This window comes from Natrix helvetica (assembly GCF_964273705.1).
Source record: "Natrix helvetica genome assembly, chromosome: 1".
NCBI lineage: Eukaryota > Metazoa > Chordata > Lepidosauria > Squamata > Natricidae > Natrix > Natrix helvetica.
The window spans coordinates 116,955,793-116,983,458 of NC_138548.1; the positions used below are offsets into that span (position 1 = coordinate 116,955,793).

Sequence of the window (27,666 nt, forward strand, 5' to 3'; positions counted from 1 at the left end):
ACAGAAGGCTTCTCTCACTGCTGAGCTCCTCTTGCAGACACTGCCCCGTTATTTGGAAAGAAGGGAGGTTTTCTTCCTCCCAGTGAAGGGGCTAGATGGGATTCCTGACCTAAACCAATCCTGAAATCCATAGATCGCCTTCTGTGCCCAAAAAAGCCCCTGCCTCATTCCAAACATTCGCAACTACCACAGATGTGCGAGTCCACACAGGAAAAAGGTCACAGGAGGTAAAAGAGGGTCAGTGTCACAAAATCCAACACAAGGAGTTAGACCTCCCTCAGTACTGCTCCATTAGGCAGGAAATCAGAAAAAAAATTGGATTGAGGAGCAACTCCAGGAGGAAGGAACATCTGTGTGTTTACAATACATGTTTCTCTTGAGACTGACTTTGAAGTTCAGAACTTATGGATGAAATATCTGGCTTAATTATTTGGGAGCATTCTCCCTGATGATTGTATTTTAATGCGTGAATGATATTATGGATGGTAATTTCTAGAGAATTCAATTTGCACATTTTGAGTTTGTTTCCTTTGGACCCAAGATAGAGGCTATCCAAATATGGATTTCCCTCCCTCCCCCAAAGATATTACCAGAATGAAAAATGCCTCAGTGTAGTTTCTTTATTTAAACCGTACCCCTCTTATTATTTTTACAAATAATTCAGAGTAGCAAACATATCCAATACATCTCTTCCTATTTTCCCCACCACAACACCCCTGCAAGGTAGGTTGGGCTGAGAGAGATGGGGGGGGGACTGGCCCAAAGTCACCCAGCCGGCTTTCATGGCAGGACAGATTCTTTCTGAATCCAACCAGCAGTTGTAAAGAAGGAGACACTTTGCCCTGAAATGAAAAGAAAGGCAGAATGTGTAAAATAGTGACTGAAATCTATTCCAGTTCCATCCCTAATTTATGCTACTTCTCCATGTACACCTGTGAGACAGAATTAAGAGAACCTATACATTTCCAGCCATTATTAATTCCTACTTCCGTCAGCCACATTGCTGACGGGAATAAGTCAGGAATAAAGCTTGTTGTAGTTCAGGTCCTCCAAACTGCTGTCCTTTCTAGAAATGCGAATTTCAAAATTTCCAGTTAGCAATTGGGGCATCCGACATGATCTGGTAGGTCAGACAGATTCCACCCTGAAGAGCGTCTATACCTTTCCCCACACAAAGCAATGGGTACTACCTAACATTATCTCTAGGTGTCAATATCTAGTGGCCTAGTAGACCTTAGCTAAGCAGCGTTCTTGCTATGCATTTTCTTCTAGGAGCTCTGGAATAAGAGTTGGAACTCAAGGAATTACGTCAACACCTAAAGTTCTCAAGGGCTGCCAGCAATAATTGTTTACCTAGGTTTGCTTTAACTGGATTCCCACATGGAAAATCCAGAGAAGATAGAGCTATGTCTTATGAAAAGAGGGGAAATCATCAGAGAAATTGTGTCATAGATATGTCTGGCATTCTCTTATCAGATTCCTCAGCTGTCCTGAGAAAGTCACATACTCTTATATAGATTTTGTTTTTCATCTGTAGGGACTGAGCTCTGTTTTTGGTTGCCTATGGATCTAGATTGGCTCAGTTCCAGCTTTAACAAATACGAATCCCAAAGGCCATCCTGAGGGCTAGTCTAGTAGTGCTAGTGATATAAAGTTCTTAAATGTTCTTAAGGGACAATGTGGGCTATTTATATTATAGCAAACAATGTAACACCTTCTTTTAAGGACAGATGCTCTCCTGTTCCAGCCAGTACCACCTCCAGAACAGATAAGTGTAAATTGGGAGAAGACTTGGTCATTTTGATGGTGGTTTTCTCTTTGGTGAAGGTGAAATTCAGCTTGCTTCCTAAGTAGCAAATTCCAGTAATGTTCAGCTGCTTAATGTCATCAGGATAAACAGGGTCAAACTTCAGGCAGCTTCTGGAGATCCTAGGAAGAGCAGAAAGAACTCAGTGGCTAGAATAGGGAATCCCTTACATTATCACCAGCCTTGAAACAGGAAACAGATACATCACCAAGGGTTTCATTCAAGATTACCATTCTTCTCCCCAACAAGTGATTTTAAAGCAGAGTCCAAGAATAAGTTCTTCCAAAGCTTGATGGAAGTGGTGGGATGGCAAAGAAAGCTATTAAGGTCCAAGTTAAATTATACTAGCGGTAGTTTTTAAAAGGCATGTTAAAGCCAAAAAGCCAGAGCTTAGAGTAGAATACTCTAAACTCTGGCGAGTTACCAGGCCAAAGTCGATCTTGCTGGCTAGAGTGGCCGATGCATTTTGCAACTTGGTTTTTGCATCTTCTATGCACATACTATTCTGTGGAGCAACATCAGCAAAAAGAAAACAAAGCACTGATGGAGGAGGATATTTGTAGCTCAGGGTTGAATTGTGAGGTCTTTGGTGCTCTCTGAGCTTGGTTGTTTTCTTGCAGATGTTTAATTACCAAACTAGGTAACATCATCAGATCACTTGGTAGGAAAAGACAAGATGGCCTTTATCTCAATATCCCTGCTTGAGGGATTCTGGCTGCTCAGTTAATGATACTTCTGGTTAGCAGAAACCAAAGGAGTTTGATGACTGCAGTCAGAAGCATCTGCCCATGCACAGCTCCCCCCCTCCCCCCTTGACTTCTAAAAATAGTTATCACTGTAATTTTAATATACATACATACATATATACATACATGGGACTTTTGAACAGATAGTAATCACTGACAGCAAGTGCTAAGTGAAATCAGTCTATCAAAATTTTGTATTGCTTTACAAAATACTTTTAGTTACAAAACTCTCACTATATTTATTTTTAGATGTGGCTTTTCTAACCTATATCATTGTTATATTTTTATAAGGAATTATTCCCAGTCACACAAACCTTATATGCAACTTTTTCTGAACATATGGAGATACACTATATTGCCAAAAGTATTCGCTCACCCATCCAAATAATCAGAATCAAGTGTTCCAATCACTTCCATGGCCATAGGTGTATAAAATCAAGTACCTAGGCATGCAGACTGTTTTTACAAACATTTGTGAAAGAATGGGTCGCTCTCAGGAGCTCAGTGAATTCCAGTGTGGAACTGTGATAGGATGCCACCTGTGTAACAAATCCATTCATGAAATTTCCTCGCTCCTAAATATTCCAGTCAACTGTCAGCTGTATTATAAGAACATGGAAGTGTTTGGGAACGACAGCAACTCAGCCACGAAGTGGTAGGCCACGTAAACTGACGGAGCGGGGTCAGCGGATGCTGAGGTGCATAGTGTGAAGAGGTCGCCAACTTTCTGCAGTCAATCGCTACAGTCCTCCAAACTTCATGTGGCCTTCAGATTAGCTCAATAACAGTGCGCAGAGAGCTTCATGGAATGGGTTTCCATGGCCGAGCAGCTGCATTCAAGCCATACATCACCAAGTGCAGTGCAAAGGGTGGACCAACGCCATATTGAACCCTATGGATTAGGAATGGGACGTCACTTACAGTAAGTTCATATGCGGGTAAAGGCAGGTGAGCGAATACTTTTGGCAATATAGTGTACATTTTAAGTCAAATACACAATAAGACAGCTAAGAAATAGATTGTAAGAAACTCTAGGGTTAAGGAAGTTATGTCCCCATTCATTCTGCAACACAACATGTTCTGGGAGATCACATGATTTCGACCAGGAAGAAAACTGTGACAATTTTTTTCACCATTCCTAATTTATACCTGAACCCAGCATATCCAAAAAAGATGGCTTGCAGAAATCCACCCATCCCGGTCAAGAAATTTACAGCTCCTGATCCATCAGAGTTTTCCACCCAGATCTAAGAAAAAGAAGAATATTCTGAATATGCATATGTACTATAGATGATTGTTGTCAAGTGTAGAAGAACTTAAAGACAGGAATAAAATGTGCCCAATTGGTTGACCTTGAATGGCTCGGTGATGTTGCTGAAACATTTGCTCATCTGTTCCTGTGCTCTTTTGATTTCCTTCAGCTCCAACCAGCCAATTGCAAACATGCTCTGAAGGAAGAAAGACACTGGTAAGACACTGAGGGTGCACTCCACCATCCACAAACAGATGCACTGCAGATGGGCATGGAAATCACTTGCTCCCTCCCTCAAGGTCAGCTTTTTACCCAAGTCATGGCAGGCCCCTGGGGATCAGTCACAGGCTCATAGATCTCAAGATCATTCCTTCTGACTTCTGGGTCCATGGGGTACATGAGAGGAAACCCAAGCAAGACAACATCCGCTTGTTTCACTGGCTCACCTGTGGGAAGAGGCATGAAGCAAAGCTCTGAGGTGACCAAGATGTGGGATGGTGATAGCTAATGAAATGGAACCTCTCGTTTTCACACCACATTCCCTTTGATGGCGAAGGGGATGCAGAAAGAAAGCCTCTACTTACGTCAAGGAATCTTGATGTATCCAAAGCAAAGGTGCAGCAGCTGTCACCATACATTAACATGCTGAGAAAAGGTCACCTGTTTTTTTAACTCTACAGCAATAAAGCTCTAGGAGCCTGGTAAAACGTCCATCTGAAGAAACAACTTGCAGATATTCTAGTATCTGGCCCACCAGTTTAGCTAATATGCTAGAGAGTTATCTCTTTCCAACTCCTTCCCTTTTGAAGGAGTAGGCAACTCATAATCCAAAGCCACATGTAATGTCAAAAGCCTGTGTTGCCTTTGACACAACCAAAGCAGTTCTAATGGTGTCAAGCAGTTTCAGGCAATGAGAGGATTCCAGGGGATAATTGAAAGGAATTTGGGGGGGGGAGGTTCATATTTCCTTCTGGCAAAAAAATCACTGTGTTCCCAAATAACTATGAAAGTGGGAATAGAACCATTTTGCCTTTTTTTGTTGTTGTTGGTGAGGGGAAAAGGAAAACCTCTTGGCTTTACATTATTCTTCTAATTTCCATTCCCCCAGTGGAGAAAGTACATCCCTGAACAACAATGCGAAAATATTGACTATTGGGCAAAATATTAATTTGATGTCCCCCACATTAGCATGCAAGCTAAGTGATGGTTACATTCCCATCATTAGTGAACATTTGATATTCAGTGCAGTTGGTTTTAAAATTAGGATGAACACCTTGGTTTCTTCTGAATCCCTCACCTGGACAGTATCCATCATATTCTGGGTGGTAACGTCTGCTCTTATCCAAAGGCACTTTAAGTTTCTTCATAATCTCCTCCCACTCTTCGGGGACAGCAAAATGCAACTGGGAGCCCAATTCAATTGCAAATTTCAAGCTGAAATGGTATGGAGGGAAAAAGGTCTAGCTGAGTTAACGTAGCAGAGAATTACAAATTGGAAAAAGGTTGACATTTAGCATTTTAAAAGACAATATCAGTATATTTGGGGCACATTTTTTTTGATATTGCTCCTGATTGAGTATTAAAGAGGTATAAAATTATTCCTCCCAACACATGTTTTAATCACTATGATATCATACTTGCTTAATGCTTACTTCTGTGAAATTAAATGGCATTCGAAAGGTACAACGGCATACATTTTGTTGCAGAAGACAAATCAGTTATATGCCACTTAAAGAAATTTTGTGGACTTCCTCTAATCCTGGGGTAAACACAGGCATAATTTTTTCAAAAAATGTTACATTAACAGTCTCAAAAAGTATCTACACAAGTTTTGCAATTGTATTTCAACCTTTCTGCTTTTTACCACTGTTACCCGAGAACAGAATATTGCTTTCTGAACAATTCTGTTACTTTCTTGTAAATTTCAAAGAGATGGCTTCTAATGAAACCAAGAAAATCAGCAGGAACATTTTCAAGTTTATCATCTGTGTATTTCCCTTCCTTTTTCTTTAGAGTGTCTCTAAATGAACATGGAACCTGAGATCTTGGATAGCCAATACTCATGGATTGTTTAATGGGGTCTTTTTTGGTACAATCCAAATTTGGAATTCTCCGATTCCGTAACTGGCCCACACTAGGGACATCTTCTCTGGCACTAACTGTGAGGGATGTAATAACAAAATCTAAATCTAGAGAAACACATTCGTAGACAACAGTCACACTCATGAACTGAATTTGAAAAAGATTCCCAAATAATCCGTAAAGGACTTGGAAATTTGTGCTTGATTTTATATTATTCAGACCAATTAGGGGAAGTTTTGCAATTGCATTTACAATTTGCAAGGAAGCAATATATAAAACATTCTTACAAAAAATCTTACTCTATTTCTATTTGATTGGCCTCCTTTCCTTTCTTTACATGGGCAATGTCTTTCTCAAAGGGGGTGAGGAGGGAGAGAAGGAGGAAAGGTTAGTCTTAAACCATCGCTGCATTTGAAAGTCAACTCCTCCTGGAAACCAGAAAGTAAATTCTGTGTCAACTGGAAGTGGGAAGGAAGAGGGAGTTGACAAATATACTGCACTTGGTTTGGACTTTGGACCAGAAAATCCAAAGCATCTTCCCAAGAGTTGGGCTGAAGAGATGAAACTCCCCAGCCAGACAGAGTAAAGTATGACATGAGGCTCAGCCTATCATAATTATCTTTTATATTCTTGAAGGATAAGCATGCCAATGAACTTTTAAATTACAGGTAGTCCTGGACTTACGACCACAATTGAGCTCAACATTTCTGTTGCTAAGTGAAACATTTTCAAGTGAGTTTTGCCTCATTTTACGATCTTTCTTGCCGCTGGTGAAAATCACCAGAGTTGTTAAATTAGTAACACGGTTGTTAAGTGAACCTGACTTCCCCATTGACGGCTTGCAAGAAGGTTGCAAAATGGGATCTGGGACCCTGCAATAGTCACAACTATGAACCAATTGCCAAACATCTGAATTTTGATCACGTGACCATGGGGATGCAGCAACAGTCGTGTGAAAAATGTCATTTTTTCCCAGTGATGTTGTAACTTTGAAAGGTCACTAAATGAACTGTTGTATTTAAATTTGTACCAGATAATAAATGTATTGAGAAGGTGAATTCAATGTTAACCATAAAAAAAGTCTAAAGTAGAAAAAAAGCCAAAGAAAGAATAGAAATTCTGGAAGGAGAGAAGGACAGAGAAGAAATTCTGGGAGGAGAAGGGCAGAGAAGCAGGATCAGGGATTCTGGAGATCTCTTACCTCCTCTGGGCAACTGCATTTGTATAGACAGAATTATCTACAGTGCAATGATATTCATCTGGGGGCAAAACACCTGAAAGGAGGCAGACAGTTTTAGAACTCAGCAGCCCTTCCATAGGCACCACTGTGATGTCCTCATGGTTAGGAATGGACACCTATAAGCTGTCCAATCTTTTTCTCTCTCCCAGAATAACTCTTGCAATAAGTATTGATGGATGAAGGTTCAAGGGTGCATATTGGTTGCAATGCATTTGGGCATTTAAAATCTCTATTGCTCTCCCTCCTGTCTCCCAAGGTCATTCCCACCTATCATTACAGGTTCTGCCTCATCAGCTGTAGCTGCTGGAGGAGATGCACTGAACTGACTCCTATCCCTGTTCAGGAGCCCCCTTACACACTTACCCACAATGTGGTAGTTTTCTTCCTCAGAGTTCCACACAACTCGGCTGCACCAGTATTGAGCGACAGCCTGGACTACATCCCAGCCACCTTCCTGCTGAAAGAGCTTCAAGTCCTAGAAGCGCATCAGGAGAAATTCCATTGACCCTGCAGGGCCCCATCTGACTCAGACAGGCTAGCCAGGTTTACTGGCAAAAGCAGGAGCAGGACGGGAGGCAACAGTGGATACTCCAAGCCCAGCCACAGCTACCTGAGTGATGCAGAAATACTGATCAAATGCCAGCACCACATCTCCATTGATGTGGATCTTCTCGTCTCCATAAATTCTCTCAGGGCAGACCTCCCGGCCCGTTGCCGCACTCTCCCAGGGAAACTTTGCACCCTGCCACAATGGAAACCAAAATGAAATAAAATCAAGTATCTTGACAAGGTCATAAGGCATATTAAATAGTATTTTTTCCCTTTCTTTGAAGGCGTTCAAATGCAGAGCATGCTTGTTCAGGAATGGGCAGCTTTTCCCTGCATGACAGAAGAGCCTGCTAGAGAATGACCATTGTCTTACCTGAAGGGTCCTTTTCAGGGCGCTGCAACGGAGAGTCCAAAGAAGGGTTAAACACAGCCAATCTGCCCAGAACTGAATTGAAACTTTAAGCCACGCCTCTGGTGCCGACTCTCCTCAGATTTATTCAATGAAGACGTGGAACAGTTGCGCGCTGAAACTTCAACTGGAAGTCTAATATAGAACAAGTCAAAAATAGTCCAACAACAATAACAGAAACAACAAACAACACTGTGACTTCACAAACACCAGCGGAGAATAGACCCCAGGGCGGGGTGGACTCTCCGTTGCAGCGCCCTGAAAAGGACCCTTCAGGTAAGACAATGGTCATTTTCCAGGGCGCTGCTCTGGAGAGTCCAAAGAAGGGACATGCCCAAGCTAACTGTCACTAGGGCGGGAAGGCTCAGCCATCAGGGTCGCTCCGCTGGTATGGATGCCCTGAAGAACACGCCTCCCAAAGGCCCCTTCCGCCGATGCAAAACTGTCCAGTTTGTAATTTCGGACAAATGGAGACAGAGAAGTCCAGGTGGCCGCCTTGCAGATCTCTTCAATCGGTGCCTGTGTAGACCAGGCAGCTGTGGTGGCGGCGCTTCTAGTCGAATGTGCTGTGATACCGTGTTTCCCCGAAAATAAGACAGGGGCTTTTCTTTTGCCCCACGAAATATGGCCTTGGGTTTATTATAGGGGGAGGGCTTATTATTTTCTGGGGCAGGCGAGAAGCGAAGCGCGCCTTTTACCTTTCTAGCTCCGCCGCGTTCCTCGCCATTGTGCTCAGGGAAGCGGCTGGTTAAAAAAAAAAAAAAACCTTCTCCCGAGTTCAATCAAACTTCTTGAACTCGCGAGAGGTTTTTTTTTTTTTAAACCAGGGCTTCACTGGACACAATGGCAAGGACTGCGACGGACCTGGAAAGGTAAGAGGCGCGCCTCGAGGCCCAACACCGCCCACCTTGCCCCAATGGTAAAGGCAGCCTGCCTAGTTCCCTTCCCTGCCGCCCCTTGAGCGAGGGGTGGCAGGTGGGGGGAGGAGAAGCGAAGCGCGCCTTTTACCTTTCCAGCTCCGTCGCGTTCCTCGCCATTGTGCTCAGGGAAGCGGCTGGTTAAAAAAAAAAAAACCTCCTCCCGAGTTCAATCAAACTTCTTGAACTCGCGAGAGGTTTTTTTTTTTTTTTTACCAGGGCTTCCCTGGACACAATGGCGAGGACTGCGACAGACCTGGAAAGGTAAGAGGCGCGCCTCGAGGCCCAACACCGCCCACCTTGCCCCAATGCTTCCCTTCCCTGCCTGGTTCCCTTCCCTGCCGCCCCTTTAGGGTGGGGGGGGGCGGAGAAGCGAGGCGCGCCTCTTACCTCGCTGCGTTCCTCGCCCATTCGTCCAGTGAAGTCCCTTGTAAAAAAAAAAAAACCTCATGAGTTCAACTACGGAAGTTTTTTTTTTTATTACAAGGGGCTTCAATGGGCGAAAGGGCGAGGAACCCGAAGGAGGTGTCAGTCTCTGGTATCTCTAGGATATGCGTCTGTCTTCTCCCCCCCCCGCCCCCCTCGCTAAAGAGACATTGATGAAGGGAAGAAGCCAGGAAGCCGGTACCATTGGTGGGGTGGGAGCTAGCAGGACAGCAACGCGCCTCGCACCCCATTCCCTCCCGAGCAAAAAGAACTCCCACCAAGCCCCAATGATAACGGCTGCCTGGCTGCTTCCCTTCCCCAACCTCCCTTTAGTGAGGGGGTAGCAGTGGGGGGGGGGGAAGCGACGCGTATCTTAGTGCTACCAGAGATTGACAGCTCCGCTGCGTTCCTTGCCGTTTCGTCCAGGGAAGCCCCATGTAAAAAAAAAACCCATGAGTTCAACTAGCGAGGGTTTTTTTAACAAGGGGCTTCAATGGGCGAAAGAAGGCAGCGGAGCTGTCAATCTCCGGTAGCTCTAGGATACGCGCCTGGCGGCTCCCCCCCCCCCCTACATTGTTAAACGTTGCTACAAATGAGACTCCAAACAAATGATAGAATGGGGGGGGGGACGAAGGCAGAGGACAGAGAATGAAACAGAAAAGGAAGAGAAGGGGGGAGGAAGAGGAAGAGGAAGAAACAGGGAAAGGAAGAGAAAGGAAGACTGAGGAAAGAGGAAGAAACAGGAAAGGGAGAGAATGGGGGGGGGAAGAAAGGAGAAGAAGGGAAAGGACAGAGAAAGAAACAGGAAAGGGAGAGAATGGGGGGGGAGAAAGGGGAAGGAAGGGAAAGGACAGAGAAAGAAACAGGAAAGGGAGAGAATGGGGAAGGAAGGGGAAGGAAGGCAGAGAAAGAGGAAAGGGAGAGAATGGGGGGAGGGAAAGGACAGAGAATGAAACAGGAAAGGGAGAGAATGGGGGGGGGGAGAAAGGGGAAGGAAGGGAAAGGACAGAGAAAGAAACAGGAAAGGGAGAGAATGGGGGAAGGAAGGGGAAGGAAGGCAGAGAAAGAGGAAAGGGAGAGAATGGGGGGAGGGAAAGGACAGAGAATGAAACAGGAAAGGGAGAGAATGGGGGGGGAGAAAGGGGAAGGAAGGGAAAGGACAGAGAAAGAAACAGGAAAGGGAGAGAATGGGGAAGGAAGGGGAAGGAAGGCAGAGAAAGAGGAAAGGGAGAGAATGGGGGGAGGGAAAGGACAGAGAATGAAACAGGAAAGGGAGAGAATGGGGGGGGGAGAAAGGGGAAGGAAGGGAAAGGACAGAGAAAGAAACAGGAAAGGGAGAGAATGGGGGAAGGAAGGGGAAGGAAGGCAGAGAAACAGGAAAGGGAGAGAATGGGGGGGAGAAAGGGGAAGGAAGGGAAAGGACAGAGAAAGAAACAGGAAAGGGAGAGAATGGGGGAAGGAAGGGGAAGGAAGGCAGAGAAACAGGAAAGGGAGAGAATGGGGGAGGGAAAGGAAGGCAAAGGACAGAGAAAAACAGGAAAGGGAGAGAATGGGGGGGGGAGAAAGGGGAAGGAAGGGAAAGGACAGAAAGAAACAGGAAAGGGAGAGAATGGGGGAAGGAAGGGGAAGGAAGGCAGAGAAACAGGAAAGGGAGAGAATGGGGGGGGAGAAAGGGGAAGGAAGGGAAAGGACAGAGAAAGAAACAGGAAAGGGAGAGAATGGGGAAGGAAGGGGAAGGAAGGCAGAGAAAGAGGAAAGGGAGAGAATGGGGGGAGGGAAAGGACAGAGAATGAAACAGGAAAGGGAGAGAATGGGGGGGGGAGAAAGGGGAAGGAAGGGAAAGGACAGAGAAAGAAAGAGCAAAGGAAGTGAATGGGGGGGAAGGAAGGCAAAGGGTAGAGAAAGAAACAGGAAAGGGAGAGAATGGGGGAGGGAAAGGAAGAGGAAGAAACAGGGAAAGGAAGAGAAAGGAAGACAGAGGAAAGAGGAAGAAACAGGAAAGGGAGAGAATGGGGGGGAAGGAAGGCAAAGGACAGAGAAAGAAACAGGAAAGGAAGAGAATGGGGGGAAGGAAAGGAAGGGAAAGGAAGGGAAAGGACAGAGAAAGAAACAGGAAAGGAAGAGAATGGGGGGGAGGAAAAGAAGGCAGGGGAAAGAGAAAGAAACAGGAAAGGAAGGGAGGGGAGAGAAAGAGACCCATTTGCCACACAGGGAAACCAGTCGCAAACCTGGATCCCAAACCACACAAAGGGAAACCACAATGTTCATGTATGGTACAACAATTTATTCAAACTCAACAATATTTTCAAACTCAACAGTATTTTCAAACTCAATATTTTCAAACTCAACTCAATAATTTATTCCAATATGGTAGTCATGTCATCTTCTTCTACAACATCATCATAACTGTCCAGAGCCTGAATTACATTCTGTGCTTCTTGTGACTCCAATTCTTTCATCACCATTGGTCCCAAGCGTTCATGTTTTGCAATAGCAGTGTCCTTAAAGGAGTACCTTTTGTCCATATACCCTGCTCTTATGCTGTTCGCCACACATTCATCAGAAATTTGGTCCCACGCATTCTTCACCCAATTTACCAATTCTGACAGGCCAGGCTTCACAAAATTTCCTCTGTTGTTCCTTACCATTCGGTGTTCAATATAGTCATTTATTTGGACGTGCAGGTTGTCTTTAAATGGCTTATTAATACCTATATCTAATGTCTGTAGGTAGCCAGTCATCCCTGCAGGGATCATTATTTGATCTATCCTGCGTTGTGCAAGAAATCTTTTCATTTCCTTGGCCCGGTGTGTGCTGGCTGCATCCCACACGACCATGCCTCTTTGTCCACCTCTTAGAACAAGTGGCAAAACTATCTCCACCCATTTTCTTATTGCTGCCTGAGTGCACCAGGCTTTCTCTGTTTCCAGAACATAAATCCCTCCAATCCTCTCTACTTTGTCCTTCTTTCCCTTGCTTATTAATAGGGGTACCACCTTGGTACCATCCATTCTGAAGGCCAGGATACATGTTACCCGGGTGCTTTCATACCCTGTGGCAGAAATATAGATGGACGTGGCACCCCTTTGGTCAATGGTGGTTTGAGCCCTTTGTCCCATGAACACCGCTGTTTCGTCCATTGCAATAATGTTCGATAGCTGGTACTTGGCAAAGTCAATTCCATCAACAAATGACTTGAAAGCCACAGCCCGTTTCACCAGTTCACCATCTTCCAGCCTGAACAGTGAGGTGGATCTCCTCAGAGAGAGTTCGTGTCGCTCAAGGAAGTTATCCAGCCAATGTTTAGAGGCTTTAAATTGTTCCTGTGGAATTTGTAACTGTGGTGCCATTTCAAGGGCAAATGCTTGAATATCAGCCCTGCGTACAACCAAAGCCTTTGCTCTCTTGTCAGCGATCCATTCAGAGATGATGTCTTCAAGTTCTGGAAATAATGGTTGCCGACCGGATCCACGCTTGCGCTTCTTGCCATTTCCCTCCTGCACCTGTTGGCTGAGGTTATCATACTCCACTCTCCATCTTCGGACCATACGAAGATCCAACATTTTCTCCTTGCAGAAAGCTGCCAGATTCTTGCCCTGAGAATCCTCCACGATTCCTTTCTTAAATTCCAAAGAGTAGCTCTTTCTTTTTGAACTCATCTTGTCTGGGGGTCAAAATAAAAGTCATTTTAGATCATTAAAACCCTTAATGCAAAACCTTGGGGGTCTGGTGGTTGGGATTAGGGATTGTGGTTTTGCTATGCGTGGGTTTAGGGTTTGCACGGGATCAGGGTTTGTGATTGTGGTTTCCCTTTGTGTGGGTTGGGTTCAGGGTTTGTGACTGTAGTTTCCCTGTGTGTGGCAAATCGGTGTCTTTCCCTCCCTCCCTTTTCTGTTGCTCTCTCTTTCCCCTGCCTTCCTTTCCCTTTCTTTCCCTCCCTCCACTCCCTTCCTTTCCTGTTTCCTTCTCTGTCCTTTGCCTTCCTTTCCCTCCCCCCATTCTCTCCCTTTCCTTTCTCTGCCTTCCTTCCCCTTCCTTCCCCCATTCTCTCCCTTTCCTGTTTCTTTCTCTGCCCTTTCCCTTCCTTCCCCTTTCTCTCCCCCCCCCATTCTCTCCCTTTCCTCTTTCTCAGCCTTCCTTCCCCTTCCTTCCCCCATTCTCTCCCTTTCCTGTTTCTTTCTCTGTCCTTTCCCTTCCTTCCCCTTTCTTCCCCCCCCATTCTCTCCCTTTCCTGTTTCTTTCTCTGTCCTTTGCCTTCCTTTCCCTCCCCCCATTCTCTCCCTTTCCTGTTTCTCTGCCTTCCTTCCCCTTCCTTCCCCCATTCTCTCCCTTTCCTGTTTCTTTCTCTGCCCTTTCCCTTCCTTTCCCTCCCCCCTTCTCTTCCTTTTCTGTTTCATTCTCTGTCCTCTGCCTTCGTCCCCCCCCCCATTCTATCATTTGTTTGGAGTCTCATTTGTAGCAACGTTTAACAATGTAGAGGAGGGGGGGGGAGCCGCCAGGCGCGTATCCTAGAGCTACCGGAGATTGACAGCTCCGCTGCCTTCTTTCGCCCATTGAAGCCCCTTGTTAAAAAAACCCTCGCTAGTTGAACTCATGGGTTTTTTTTTTACATGGGGCTTCCCTGGACGAAACGGCAAGGAACGCAGCAGAGCTGTCAATCTCTGGTAGCACTAAGATACGCGTCGCTTCCCCCCCCCCCCACTGCTACCCCCTCACTAAAGGGAGGTTGGGGAAGGGAAGCAGCCAGGCAGCCGTTATCATTGGGGCTTGGTGGGAGTTGATCTTTTTGCTTGGGAGGGAATGGGGTGCGAGAGGGATCAGGTGGGGAGGGGGTGATCGCATTGCTGGACTCTTTTTGCGGCGTGCTCTTTTTTTCATGGGACGGAATGGGGCACGAAGCACTTTGCTTCGCCTGCCGCTCCTTTTGCGCTGGGCTCTTTGCAAGGGAGGGAACTGGGTGCGAAGCACTTTGCTTCGTTTGCCGCTCTTTTTGCAGCAGGCTCTTTTTGCGCGGGAGGGAATGGGGTGCGAAGCGCGTTGGACTCTTTTTGCATGGGAGGGAACAGGGGTTTTTTGAAGTGCATTGCTGCCGCGGGAGGGAACAGGGTGCGAAGCACGTTGGGCTCTTTTTGCATGGGGACAGAACAGGGTTTTTTTTTAAGCGTATTGCTAGCCTACCGCTCTTTTTGCGGTGGGCCCTCTTTTTGCCCAGCAAACTGTACCCGTAGGTACGGCAAAGGCTCTGGGGCGTGTGGGGCATGTCCCCCCCCTCTTCCCACTCCGGTTTCGTCTCCTCACCTTGGTTGTTTGCTTGTAAAGCAACCAGTGGTAATGGCACGGTCCGGTTGTACATGCGCTTAAATAGTTGGGGGGGGGGGCTTATTTTGGGGGGAGGGGCTTATTTTGGCGCATGCTCTGAAAAACCCAATTGGGTTTATTAGCAGGGCGTGGCTTATTTTCGGGGAAACACGGTATTGCGAGGCACAGGAACGGACTGTAAAACGTGGGCAAGCGCAATGCAGGCTCGCAGCCATCCGCCGATGGTAGATGAAGAGACCTTCTTGCCTTGAGAAGCTGGTTGAAAGGAGACGAATAGAGATTCGGATTTCCGAAAACTGGCCGTGCGCTTGATGTATCTGCGAATAGTCCTGCGCACATCCAGCATGTGCCAGCGCTTTTCCCTCGGGTGCCGAGGATGCGGACAAAAATCCGGAAGGACCACCTCCTGCGCCCGATGAAACCAGGAATTGACCTTCGGAATGAAGGAAGGGTCCAGCCTCAGGATTACTCTGTCGTTACGAATGAGACACAAGTCCTCTCTGACTGACAAGGCAGCCAGTTCCGATATGCGACGAGCAGACGTGATAGCGACCAGAAAAACCGTCTTGAATGTGAGGTGTCTGAGACTGGCCGTCTTAATGGGCTCAAACGGGGGCCCGATGAGGGACCGCAACACTACATTGAGATCCCAAGATGGGTATCTGTGGACCACTGGGGGTCTCAGGTTGGTCGCTCCCCTGAGGAAACTGCGGATGGTCGGATTCCGGCCAAGAGATGCGTAGCCCTCAACTGAGAGGATGGTTGACAGGGCTGCCGTGTTAGGTGCCAGGCCCTTGTCCAAACCTTCCTGCAGGAAGTCCAGGATGACAGGAACCGAAGCAAGGGGCGCAGACGTACCATGAGCCGTGCACCAGCTGGCGAAGGATTTCCAAGTGGCGTCGTAGATGCGCGTCGTGGACTGCCGTCGTGACGCTTGGATGGTGCCAATCACCTTGTCTGACAACTTGCCTCTGCTTAGGAGATCCCTCTCAAGTGCCAGACGGCCAGCTGCAGCCACTGGGGTTCTGGATGTTGAAGGGCCCCCTGGCTGAGAGAGATGTCCTGTGGAGGAATCCGCCACGGTGGTGTGATCGAAAGACTCACCAAGTCTGCAAACCAGGTTCTCCTGGGCCAGTACGGTGCTACCAGCAGCACCTCCGCCTCCTCTGCTAGGATCTTCCTGATGACTCTGGGAAGAAGAGGTAGCGGGGGAAAAGCGTAAAGCAGACCTTTCGGCCACGGGCCGTGCAGCGCGTTGACTCCTTCCACCCTCGGGTCGTGGAACCTTGTGAAGAACCGCGGAAGATGCGCGTTGGCCGCGGTGGCGAACAGGTCCACCAGCGGAAGGCCGAACCTCTGGGACAGTTGCTGGAACAGCAGCGGATGTAGACGCCACTCCGAGTGGTCGACTGTGGATCTGCTCAGCCAGTCCGCCTGGGTGTTGCTCGTGCCCGAGATGTGCTCCGCCTGAAGAGAAAGGAGATACCTCTCCGCCCATCGACCCAAGAGCTCCGCCTCCTTCCATCAGGGATCTGGAGCGCGTTCCCCCGTCGATTGATGTGCGCCTTGGTGGCGACATTGTCTGTCATGATGCGCACGTGGTGGCCCTGAACGGTGCTCTGGAAGCGCTTCAGCGCAAGCCTGACTGCCCTCAGCTCCAGCCAGTTGATGCTGTGAGCGGCTTCGGAAGGGGACCACCTGCCCTGTGCGAGCTGGTTGTGGCAGTGGGCCCCCCAACCGAACAGGCTGGCATCCGTTGTGATGGTGAGCCTGACTGGCTCCTTGAATGGCGACCCCTTTAACAGGGCCAGAGACAACCACCACTTTAGAGAGCGACGTACCTCTGCTGGAACTGGAATCAGTCTTGTTGAGGTGCTTTCGTTTGTTCTTTGATATGGAAGCAGGAGCCACTGAAGGGGACGGGAGTGAAGTCTCGCCCAAGGCACGATTGACAGGCACGAGATCATCTTGCCGAGGAGCTGTGAGAGCTGAACCACCTTGACTAGACGTGACTGCTGCACCTGAACGACCATCTCCCGAAGGCTGGCCACCCTTTCCGGAGACAGGGATACCGTGCACGAGGTGGTGTCGATGACGGCCCCTAGATGCTTCAGTCTGGTCGTGGGAACGAGATTACTTTTTTCCAGGTTGATGGTGAACCCGTGGTCCCGGAGAGCCTGCATGGTGTGTTCTAGGTCGCTGACAGCTTGTTGATGCGATGATGACAGAATGAGAACATCGTCTAGGTAACAGTGGAGTCTGACCGGACGTGACCGTAGAAAAGCCGCCACGGCTGCGAGAACCTTTGTGAATGTCCTGGGTGCTGATGACAGGCCGAATGGCATTGCCCGGTACTGGTAATGGAGGCCCGCGTAAGAGAACCTCAGGAACTTGCGGTGGGCTTTGCGGATAGGGATGTGGAGGTAGGCCTCTTTGAGGTCTATGGACATTAGTATATCGCCTGGCCTGATGCACCCCAAGATGGACTGGAGGGACTGCATCTTGAACCTGCGATATGTCACGTGGTGATTGAACCTCTTTAGATCTAATATCCCCCTCCACCCTCCTGAGTTTTTGGGGACCAGAAACAGGATGGAGTAAAACCCTCTTCCTTCCTGGCCTGCTGGGACAGGTTCTATGGCCCCGATCTCCTTGAGGTGCCTTATCTCCTGTTCCATGAGGGATCTTTTGACTAACCCTGAGGGAACTGGACACCGGATGAAGTGGCGGGGAGGGGGGGACCAGAATTCTAAAGTGAGACCCATGCGGACCGTTTGAAGAACCCACTGGTCCGACGTGGTCTGCTCCCATTTGGCGTGGAACAACTGCAACCGCCCTCCTATGGGAGCTGACCTGTGATGGTCATTTATACCTCCTAAAGGGTCGGGAGCCGGAGCCCCCCCGAAATGGCCGCTTGGAGAAGGGCTGCTGGCGACCTCTGTCTCGAAAGGACTGACGGTCCTGAGACCGCTCACCCTGCTGGGGATACGCCCGATGATAGGGGGCGGAGCTGGTGGAGGGCTCATTGTTCCGAAAGGCCTGCCTCCTGTAAGAGCCAGGACCTTTACGATCAGGCTTTTTGGTGACTGATGGCATCACTTTCTTTTTGTCCTTGTTTTCCACAAGGACTGGATCAAGGACCTCACCAAACAGCTTGTCCCCTTTAAAGGGGGCAGTAACAAGCTTCCATTTGGAGCGCATATCCACATTCCAGTGCCTAAGCCACAGGAGGCGTCTGGAAGTAACATTAGACGCTAGGGCACGCGAGGCAAACTTAGCAGCATTCAGAGTGGCATCAGCAGTGTACTCTGTGGCTGCCATGATATTATTGATATCCTGCCTGACTTTAACGTCCTTGGCAGGTATCTTCCTCAACAACTGCCTCAACCACAGGAGAGCCGCCCTGGAGAAAAAGGAGGCTGAAGCGGAGGACTTAATGGCCCATGCAGCTGCCTGATGGGTCTTGTGACAAGCAGTTTCGGTTCTCTTGTCCTCAGCCTTGAGCCCCTCCAACAGGTCAGGAGGGAGCACAGAAGAGGAGGTAAGAGCCGCTACAGGGGGATCGATAGGAGGGAGCTTGAGCAGCTCCTCCAGGCTGGCATCCACCGTATATAGTTTCTTGTCATGGCTGCTGGGGGTAGCCATGGTAGCTGGCTGCGCCCACTGTCTTTGAACTAAATTGAGGAACATCTTGGGTACAGGAACTATTTCCTGGACCGAAATGGGTTCCTCAAAGAGATCCCCAGATAGATCATCAGGGTCTACAACCACCTGAGCTGGGGGGGTGGACCCCATGTGAGTTGAGATCTTAGCCTTATCTAAAATGGTTTTGAAATTATCCAAATTAAATAAGCCTGAAAAGGCCGGCTTTTTGGCGGGGCTTGCCTCATCCCCAGAGAATTCAGCTTCCTGCCTAGGAAGAAAATCCTCTTCTTCCTCCCAGTCTGACTCATCGGAGGCCACTGAAGAATGCAGGGACGGAGGTGGAAGGCTAGGAGTCATCTCTCTGGGATCCTCCTGGGGTTGCAAATGGTGGGTCTTGCGAGTGCGCTTGCCACCTTTTCGCATGCCTGCCTCAATGCCCTGGGAAATGGCCCTGTTAATTATTTCCTGCATTTCAGTGGATAGGTTAGGCCCTTGGTCCTCAATGGGGCGAACCCTTTGAGTGGGCCCGGGGATCGGCTGTTGAGGGGCTAAGGGCCCCATTGGAGCTGGTCCCTCCTCCATATCAGAGGGACAGGCAAAGAGATCAGCCTGATCAGCCATGGAATGGCCTGGAGAAGTTGCCATGGCCAAGGAATCCCCTTCCTCTTCACTATCAGAAATGGGGCCTCCCTGGGCTGGAGGAATTTCCCTGGAGGGCTCCCCAGGAGACACCGAAAGGGAAGATTGGGCCTGCTGTTGGGCTTTGGAAGACTGTTTTTCTAAGGCCTTCTGTCGCCTTAATGCATCTTTGTCTAGGCCTGAGCCCTGCTTGGGGCCATGCCTGGAGTAAGGCTTACTCCCTCTAATGGCCTCCCTGGCTGCTTTCCCGGCCTGTCTTACAGGGGCTCTGGAAGAGACACCCTCAGAAGTCTCAGGGGCCTGATCTGCCATGGTAACAATCACTGGTTGGGGCAGTAGGGGGATGGGAAAACCACCACTCACCACCTCCAGAAAGCCCACCGCAGCACGATGCTCCTGAGGAGACAGAGAAACTGCAAGGCCTGAAGTAGCTTGGAATTTCTTAGGCGCGAGCAGAATTCGCTCCCAGCGCCTGCAGGAGAGTAAAGGAGGCGACCCAGCAGGCCAGATCCCACGCCGCTATCCCTTGCTTGGATTGGGGCCCAGGTCGCCGGTCACACCGGGCAAGTCTGACTCCACGCGGCTCCTACAAAGAGCCAGGCACCAGGCAGCTGCGGCAAAAAACTTTTAAAAGTAAAGCCGGAAGATTGCACAATCCAAAATGGCGGCCGGAACTCACCGGAGCTCTGCGCGCCAAATTTAAAGAGGGAAGAAGCCAAAATGGCTGCCCTGGGAGCCCACGCAGCAATTTGACTTGCTAGAAGCACAAATTGCAACGGAGGGCTTCCAGTGGGAATCGGCCCCCAGTAGGGGTGCCCCAACAGCGCTGGCGTCGGCACTCCGACCCACGCGCTTCCCCCAACAGCTGCCTGCGGCTTCTAGGAGCCAGAGCAAAGCCCCGGACTCCAGGAGAGCCGAAAGGGTGAGAAAAACCCAATTAAAAAGGGAAAAAAAAAACAAACTTAAATTTAAACTCACCAGCCTGCTCTAAAAATCCTTAAATATGCTGTTTTTAAAAATTATTCTTCCTCTGGAGAGTCCAGGAATCAATCTTAGAACTGGAGAAAATCTTAAAGCGTCCACTGGGCTAGCTGAATTGAAAAAATCTGAGGAGAGTGGCACCAGAGGCGTGGCTTAAAGTTTCAATTCAGTTCTGGGCAGATTGGCTGTGTTTAACCCTTCTTTGGACTCTCCAGAGCAGCGCCCTGGAAAACGGCCAGTGACCTTGTTTGCTCAATCCAGTTTCTGTCCTCAATGAGGGAAGGCAACTTTTCAATGTCATTCTGGGCCTTGTTCAGTTGACAAAGAATAGCTCTTGCTGTTGTTCAATGGTGGATCCCCACAAAACTCTCCACTTGGGTCAAATGGGGTGAAACTCATGGGGGAGGGGTTGAATTCAGCACCTTCAGCATCCAGCCACATGTTCATAGGAAAGAAGAGAACACCAGGAAGATGGCATATGAAGGCCACTGTCTCGATCCAATAGGCAACTCAAGAGGTTTTCTGTTGTGATGCTGTAGGTTAGAAGTTGGCAGTCTTTATAGCCAGTTTGGAGCAATGGTTAAGGCATCAGGCTAGAAACCAGGACCTTCTTAGGAAACAATCTAGTTGGGTGATCCTGGGCTGGTCATTTATTCTCAGTTCTAGGAAGAAGGCAACAGGAAGCCACTTCCAAAGTCTTGCCAAGAAAACTGCAGGGATTAGTCCAGACTGTTTCAAAGCATAACCCCCACCCCACCCCTATATCTTACCATAACATTTACAGGCTTAAATTAACTGATTTTAAACCCTCAGCAACAAATAGCACATTTGAGAAATGCTTACATGCTTACATGCCTCTGAATTCATGTTTTGTTACACAAGCATCACTGGAGTTTTAGCAGCCAACTTCTGAAAGAAGTCTGCTCTTCAGAATTATGACCTTAAAAATTGTTACTACATTGTTGTTTAAGTGTACTGCCTTAATTTAAAGTTAAAGTTAACTTAAAGTTCACAGAATCAGCCCCCAACAATCTGGGTCCTCAGTTTACCAACCTCAGAAGGATGGAAGGCAGAGTCAACCTTGAGTCAGTGGGAATTGAACTCCAGGCAGTCGGCAGAATTAGCCTGAAATACTGCTTAGTAACCACTGTGCCTCCAGGGCTCCAACAATTAATCTAGCTTAATTTCAAACGATTTACATATTCATGTGGTGTTACTGGTGGTTGGTCTAAATTACTTTATTTAATACATTCTAGACAAAGCTAGAAACTCACCCTGAATTTTCCATTGTGCTACTTCAGAAATTCTTCCAAAGATTATTTTCAAATTAGCCTGTTGAAATTTGGAGCCCCTTGCCTGTTCTAACCATTTATGCTTTCTGAGGAACAGAGAAGAGATCCCTGACTTGTCTTCAGAGCAAGGTCCGAATCTGGAAGTCATCTAACTTCTGAGAAAGAGTCAAAATCTCCTCAATGGAGACACCACTTCTTGTCCTTCTACTTCCAATCTCCCCCACTTCAGATTGCAAAAGCTGCTTTTGAATATCATCAAGGCTTTCGTAACTGTTTAGAGCCACTCTTGTTTCAAAGGAGTTTCTGCTGCTGCGCCAGGATTTTACTTTTGTTTTTTGAAAAGTTGCCAAAATGCTAAAAGTAAAAACCGTTCAAGCCAAGGGGAACCTCTGTGAGGATCCCAGCCATGACTGAAGGAAATAGTGAAGGAAACTGGGTTCCATGCCTCCTGTGGAAGGAGAAGGGGCATTTCCTCTTGTCCAGTGGTGGGCAACCTTTTTTTTCAACTGAGCCAAATCTCGCCAAAACCACGATTGAGATTTATTTGGAGAGCCGCATTTTTAAAACCGAAAATACATAGGATGGTACACTGTTTTTAGTTTCAGTAAGTTTTTATTGAGAATATTCTGCATGCAAGTATCCACATAGGTCGGGAGGATACAAATAACACAACTAATAAAACAAAAACTTTAGAACGATATTATTTATCGATTAAATATTATTAAATTCCGTAAAATTTGCCTTACAATGTAGAGAAAATTACATCCTGACAATGACTGACAAAGTCACAACCACTAATGTGAACATTGGCCTTGCATTTCCTTGGATAGTTTGAGTAAGTCAGGTTTGTATGTTGTTGATTTTAATTTCATCTCTCTCTCCCACTTTCTTTTTTTCTTTTTCTCTCTCTCTCTCTCTCTCTGGCTCTTTGACTCTCTCTCCCTCCCTCCCTCTCTGTCTCCCTCTGTCATTTTCTCTGGGTGTCTATCTGTCTGTCTCTCTCTCTCTCTGTATCTCTCTCTCTCTCTCCTCCTTCCCCCATCTCTGTCACTCTCTGTGTGTGTGTCTGTCTGTCTCTCACTCTGTGTGTGTGTGTGTGTGTGTCTGTCTCTCCCTCTGTGTCTCTCCCCTCCCTTCCTCTCTCTGTCACTCTGTGTATGTGGGTGTGTCTGTCTCTCACTCATTCACTTAATCACTCACTCTGTGTGTGTCTCTCTCTCTGTCTGTCTATCTTTCTCTCCCTCCCTCCCCCTCTCTGTCTGTGTGTGTGTGTGTGTGTGTGAATGAGACAGACAGACAGACAGAGGAACAGAGAGAGGGAGTGAGGGAGGGAATCAGAGAGAGACTGACAGAGACGAATCAGAGACGTACTTTTAACTACCTGGCAGCGGCGTTTTGCCTTGGGGGGCTCCTCAGAACTTCCCAAGACTTCGGAGGGAAGTTTACAGCCCTCCCACGGAACGCTTCGGAGGGAAGCTTCTTCAAAAGCCTGGGCGATTGACAACAAGTCTCCCAGGCTTTAATTTGCCGAGCTGTGCGCACGCGCCTGTTTTCCACGGCGTGGAGCAGCAGCAAGATTCTGGGCGGCGAGCGATGATTCCAGGGGCCATCCGGGAAGATGAGGAACGCGAGGGGGACCCTGCCCCCCCACTGATGGCCCCCGGAATCATCGCTCGCCGCGCAGAATCTCGCTGCTGCTCCACGCCGTGGAAAACAGGCGCGCGCGTACAGCTCGGCAAATTACAGCCTGGGAGACTTGTCGCTCGCAGAAGTTTCCCTCCGAAGCCCGAGAGGAGTGAGGGGTGCGGGCGCCCGGCATACAGAAGAGCCGCATTAAAATGTGTAAAGAGCCACATTTGGCTCGCGAGCCGCGGCTTGCCGACCACTGCTCTTGTCTTTGTAAGTGGCTTCTACCTTGTATCCTTGTTCCCGTGCGTTGTGTAGAGCTCCCTCTAGTGTTCGCATCCTGTATTTTAAGATAGCACAAGCCGCTTCTGGATAGAAAAGCAGGATGTTTGGGTATATCCAGGTATCCTACGTTTAACAACAAAAAAGGACAACATATAAAAATATTGCCATCAAACGCAAAGGAACTGTAAATTAGAGTAAAGCCAGCAGTTATTCCTTTCCCATAAGGGCTCCCAGCTTCAGATGAGGATGAGTCTTCTGGGAGACAAACCTCTTCAACCCCTCCCTCAGAACAAAATCTGGGCCCTGGGAATTATGTCGCTTCAGTTTAAAAGCTAGAGAAGCACCTGATGAATATTCTTCTCTGGGGCAGGAGGCTGGTGGAAAGTTAACATCTAATCCTCCTCAGGGGACTCTGGAAGAAAGCGCTGCTCCCACGAGTGCATGCATGTGTAAAGGCGCCTACCCTTCCCTTTCCCTCTGGGCCGCCAACCCAGAAAGGTTTGGGAACTCTGATTTCGGGGACAGTGTTTAAATCAGGAAGTGCCAGAGCAATAATAAAAACATGGTATTTCACATGTCAGATGAAACAACCGGAAGGTTAGCAAAGCTTAAGTTACAAAGGAATGGATAGAGAGGGAGGGAGGGAGGAGGGGAAAATTAGAGACAGATCCAGAGTCAGGTCATTTGCTAATAAGACCTTCCAACTTGTTGTCCATTTTGAAAAGATATTTTATTTGAGAAGCAGAGACTGTGCCTCAGGACAGAACATAGATAACAGCCGGATTCAATCCATGACCCCTCAAATTAAAAATAACTCTAGTTTAAGCACACACATACATTCTACCCCATGCATGTCAGGTGAGACGAACTAAGTCTAACTTTCTATCTTTATTTTGCAGGTTGAGTCACGTATCTGAACTAACAGTTGATTGAATGGAGCTTACATCAACCTGCAACGGAGAGAAGAAGAACTGGGCAAAATTCACAACACCTTTTAGTCTTTGCATGTGCATCACAGAAAGCCAACACCAGCTGCAGGACAGAAGATAACCAGGTCTTTGCCATGGCAGGCAGCATCTTCCCCAATTCATCTCCCCTTCATCCAGTAGTAGCAAACTGGGGCGGTTCCCTTTGCTCACCTGGTCCCAGAAGACATGGCCCCAGTAGTCTTCACCGGATGTGCCGTTGGAAAGGCCCCCTGGGCTGATTCCAGAGAAAGGGAAGTTAGCAGAGCCCAGAGGAGGAATGGCACTCAGCAGGTAATACAGGCAGCCATATATGGCCTGGCTGAAGGGAAGAGGCCCATCCACATCTACACAGCAGCCTTCCCAGAGCGCTGTCCATGCCTGGGTGTGAGACAGATATAAGGAACCCGATCCAACCAGGGACATCCCTTCACAAAAGGTCCTTTGCACAACCTCTTCAGACTCTGCTACGGCAGTGAGGAACTCCCATCTCTGCTCCTTCCTGTCCCCAAAGAGGGTCACTGATTGGGGCACCGGGGTCCAGATCATGTGTACAGTTGGCTGGGGGCCACCCTCTACTTCTGGGACCAATGTCTTTCCATATAGATAGCTAAAGAGGAAGAAAAAAATGGGAATCCTTATGTTTCTCCCTGGATATAAGAGGATCTACTAAACAACAGAAACATCACTGGAATTCTATACTCATTGAGCACAAAGACTTTGCTTTGCATACCTTTTGAACTCTAATCTGAACCTTTTCCATCTCCCCATTCTCCTTATCCTTTTTATCTCTGCCTATACCATTTAAGTGCAGTGGCCAATGGTTCTCTTCTCCCTCAATCTCTCTGCCTCGTAGACCAAGCTACTTGGGAGTTCAAGAGTTGTAGAGCCAGCGTATCTGGAGGACAGCAGGTTAGGGAAGGCAATATTAGTCAAAGTCCCCCCTTTCTTAACAACAAAAGCACCCTCTTAGCATGATGGGCGTTTCCTGACAGCCTCCCTGTGTCCTCTGGAGGGAACTGCATTTATTCCCTATTCACAGAATCCACCAGAAAAAACAACTAAGCTTAGTTATTGCAGTCTTTCAATGCTTGGCCAGGAGCTACAGAAAACATTCCCACAATAATACTCACTGAGCTCCCAGGAAATCTGGCCCTTTCTGCAAGTCCAGGTCTGGACTCTCTGCTTTGAACTGGGTGTGGAGATTCACCGTGATGGGTTTAGTTTCGAGAGCTGATCTTGCGATTGTTATGCTGGAAGCCAGAAGATGGACAAGAGACTGGTGGGCATAGATTGTGTGAGTAGCTGTATATCCTGAGCACTGGGCTGTATGGAGATACGTCCCTGCAGACGGAAGGAAAGGGTCAGCCTGAATGCATACCCTAAATTCCCATGTCAAATCTACTTTGCAATTTCACATAAGGAAAAAGGTCTGGCATAAGAAATTGAAGCATGGCTGACAATATAATCCTTCTGTTATTTGATGAACTGGAATATCAAAAGGGATCTTTGTGATTGTCTTCTTAACAATTAAATCCAATCCAATTCAAGGAGTGAAAGATAATCCATTGTTTTGCTAAGTGTCACCCAATTGGTCTTTTGGATCCAGAGACAATAAACATACCAGAGAATAAAGGCATTTTAGGCCTTATTATTAACTTAAGCTAACAGAATTACAACTTTAATACGAAAAGCATTTATATCAAGCCAGCTGATTCCCAATTGCTTACAAGCTGTTGGGAGCTCCTTCATAAGGACAGTAGTGATACCCCATTGGAGGGGGGATGGCAATGTTCTCAGTACACTGGACTGGGTTCTGTGCAGAAGCTCCCAGTTTAAAGGCCATTACTAGAGTTTTTATTAACCTGACATCGTGACTTTATCCAGACTGCAAGACCTGACCTGGACAGGGAGGCACCTGACTCTGGGATGGGAGTTAAAGAGTCTGAGACTTTTATAGGTAAGTTTTGCACCTAGGGGAACATTTCCCCTCCCTTCACCTTTGTTCAGCAACCAAGAGTGAAAAATAAGCAGGTTAGCAGAGAATGAACTCTACATTTTCCAACTTTTCTTAAGTATGTCACGAGAAATCAAAATATGTCACTAAGTTCCTCAAAATATAAGGTGAAAAGGTGAAAGGTGAAAATGTTCTCCAGATTTTGAGCACTCTGTACTGTCATTAACATACATTCCTATCTTGAAAATGCTTGTCTTCTTCCAAGTTGAAGGTTTTAGGAGGTTGGACAAGACATGCTGGACACCAACTCACGTCACCCTGTTGCTAGGTTCATTTGACAGATTCTCAGATTCCTTTATGAGCTAGGAAGGGATTCAAACTTCAGAGAACATAGTTCAGTTTAAATTTTCTATTTTCCACCCTTTTTTCTCCTTTTTTAAAATCGTAGCTTCACATTGTCTTTCAAAAGAAAAGCTCATTTCTATATTCAGCATGTGAGTTGAAGAAAGGTGCCCTGACAGGGAGGCAGGAATGTATTGGCCACGGAAACAATGCAGATGAGGAGGGTGGCATTGCCTCTTACCTGTCCTGGTGTCCAAGCAGAAGGTCTCCCTCAAGTCATCAGCCCCATCCACATCCATTTTGACATTAAGGGGACTGGGGAGATCAGCCCGATGTGTCTGCCCAACTTCTCCATTGTACACCCCGTTGACATGAAGGATGTCCCTGTAGACTCGGGTGCCCAGATAGGCGTTGGTCAACGTTGGGAGGAGCCTGGCATCAGAAGGCAGAGCATTGGTGGTAAATACGGCAGGGTCTTCACCCACCATTGCCATCTCAAGAAGAGGGAGGGAGGGAGCAATGGCTGGAGTTCCAGCTGGAGAGAAAAACAAGGCACACAATATATACTCTATCTTAGTGTTTCTCACCCATGGGAACTTGTGGATGGATTTCAACTCCAGAATTCCCCAGGTGCCTGGAATCTGCCCATCTTAAAGATCCAAAGAGTGAGAAACGCTGCTCTGTTTGTATGGCATTGTGCCAAGGGATGGATTTCCATGCCCATCCTACCTCCTCCCCCACTCTCACATGGTACCGAAGATCAGCTTAAAATCCACATGGGAAAAAGGACTCAGATGGATCCATTCTGTATGGTGAGGGTGCAAAGGGGAGGCAGGCAGGCAAATCTTACAGAATTTGGGGAAGGGGCAATCCACCACCAATCCCTGATCAGCTAGTAGGGACTAATGGGAAATGTAGTCCAAAAGTTCAGGCTGCTGGTTTCTAGGGAAGAAAAGAGCCAGCCCATCCGCACAGAAATATTCCCAAGGAACGGAGGAAGTTCTGAAAAGAGGGGCCAGTCATTCCCGGCCTGCCTCTTCCGCCTGGCGAATTTGCTGCTTGTTCCTAATTCCGCAGGCTGGGAACAACTCCAAGCGGAGAAATGGAGCTTTTTGTAAAAACTGGCCACGCCTTCCGGGCCAAGGGACAGGAGGAGCCTCGCCGTCTCCCCTCCTCCCTCCGGCATC

The 27,666-nt window shown here is 47.6% G+C and overlaps 2 protein-coding genes across 4 annotated transcripts in view; one reads left to right on the forward strand and one right to left on the reverse strand.

Moving 5' to 3' along the window:
* Positions 1–27,666, forward strand: part of LOC309383865 (NACHT, LRR and PYD domains-containing protein 12-like) — a 259,601-nt gene that overhangs the window by 144,339 nt on the left and 87,596 nt on the right. The gene's annotated exons all lie outside the window — the stretch shown is intronic.
* LOC309383867 (protein-glucosylgalactosylhydroxylysine glucosidase-like) lies at positions 644–27,627 on the reverse strand. Of its 2 annotated transcripts, none has more exons than XM_081936839.1 (14): positions 27,227–27,627; positions 26,721–27,014; positions 25,314–25,524; positions 24,355–24,790; positions 23,219–23,338; positions 7,738–7,869; positions 7,491–7,602; positions 7,089–7,161; positions 5,103–5,239; positions 4,118–4,251; positions 3,906–4,001; positions 3,703–3,800; positions 1,715–1,929; positions 644–842 (listed from the first exon to the last, which is right to left on the reverse strand). In XM_081936839.1, the coding sequence occupies exons 2-14, from the start codon at positions 26,971–26,973 to the stop codon at positions 781–783; spliced, it is 2,079 nt and encodes a 692-aa protein (XP_081792965.1). In that variant the 5' UTR covers positions 26,974–27,014; positions 27,227–27,627; the 3' UTR covers positions 644–780. The 2 variants fall into 2 exon arrangements, with proteins under 2 accessions (XP_081792965.1, XP_081792966.1); XM_081936840.1 differs by having other exon boundaries at positions 27,330–27,626.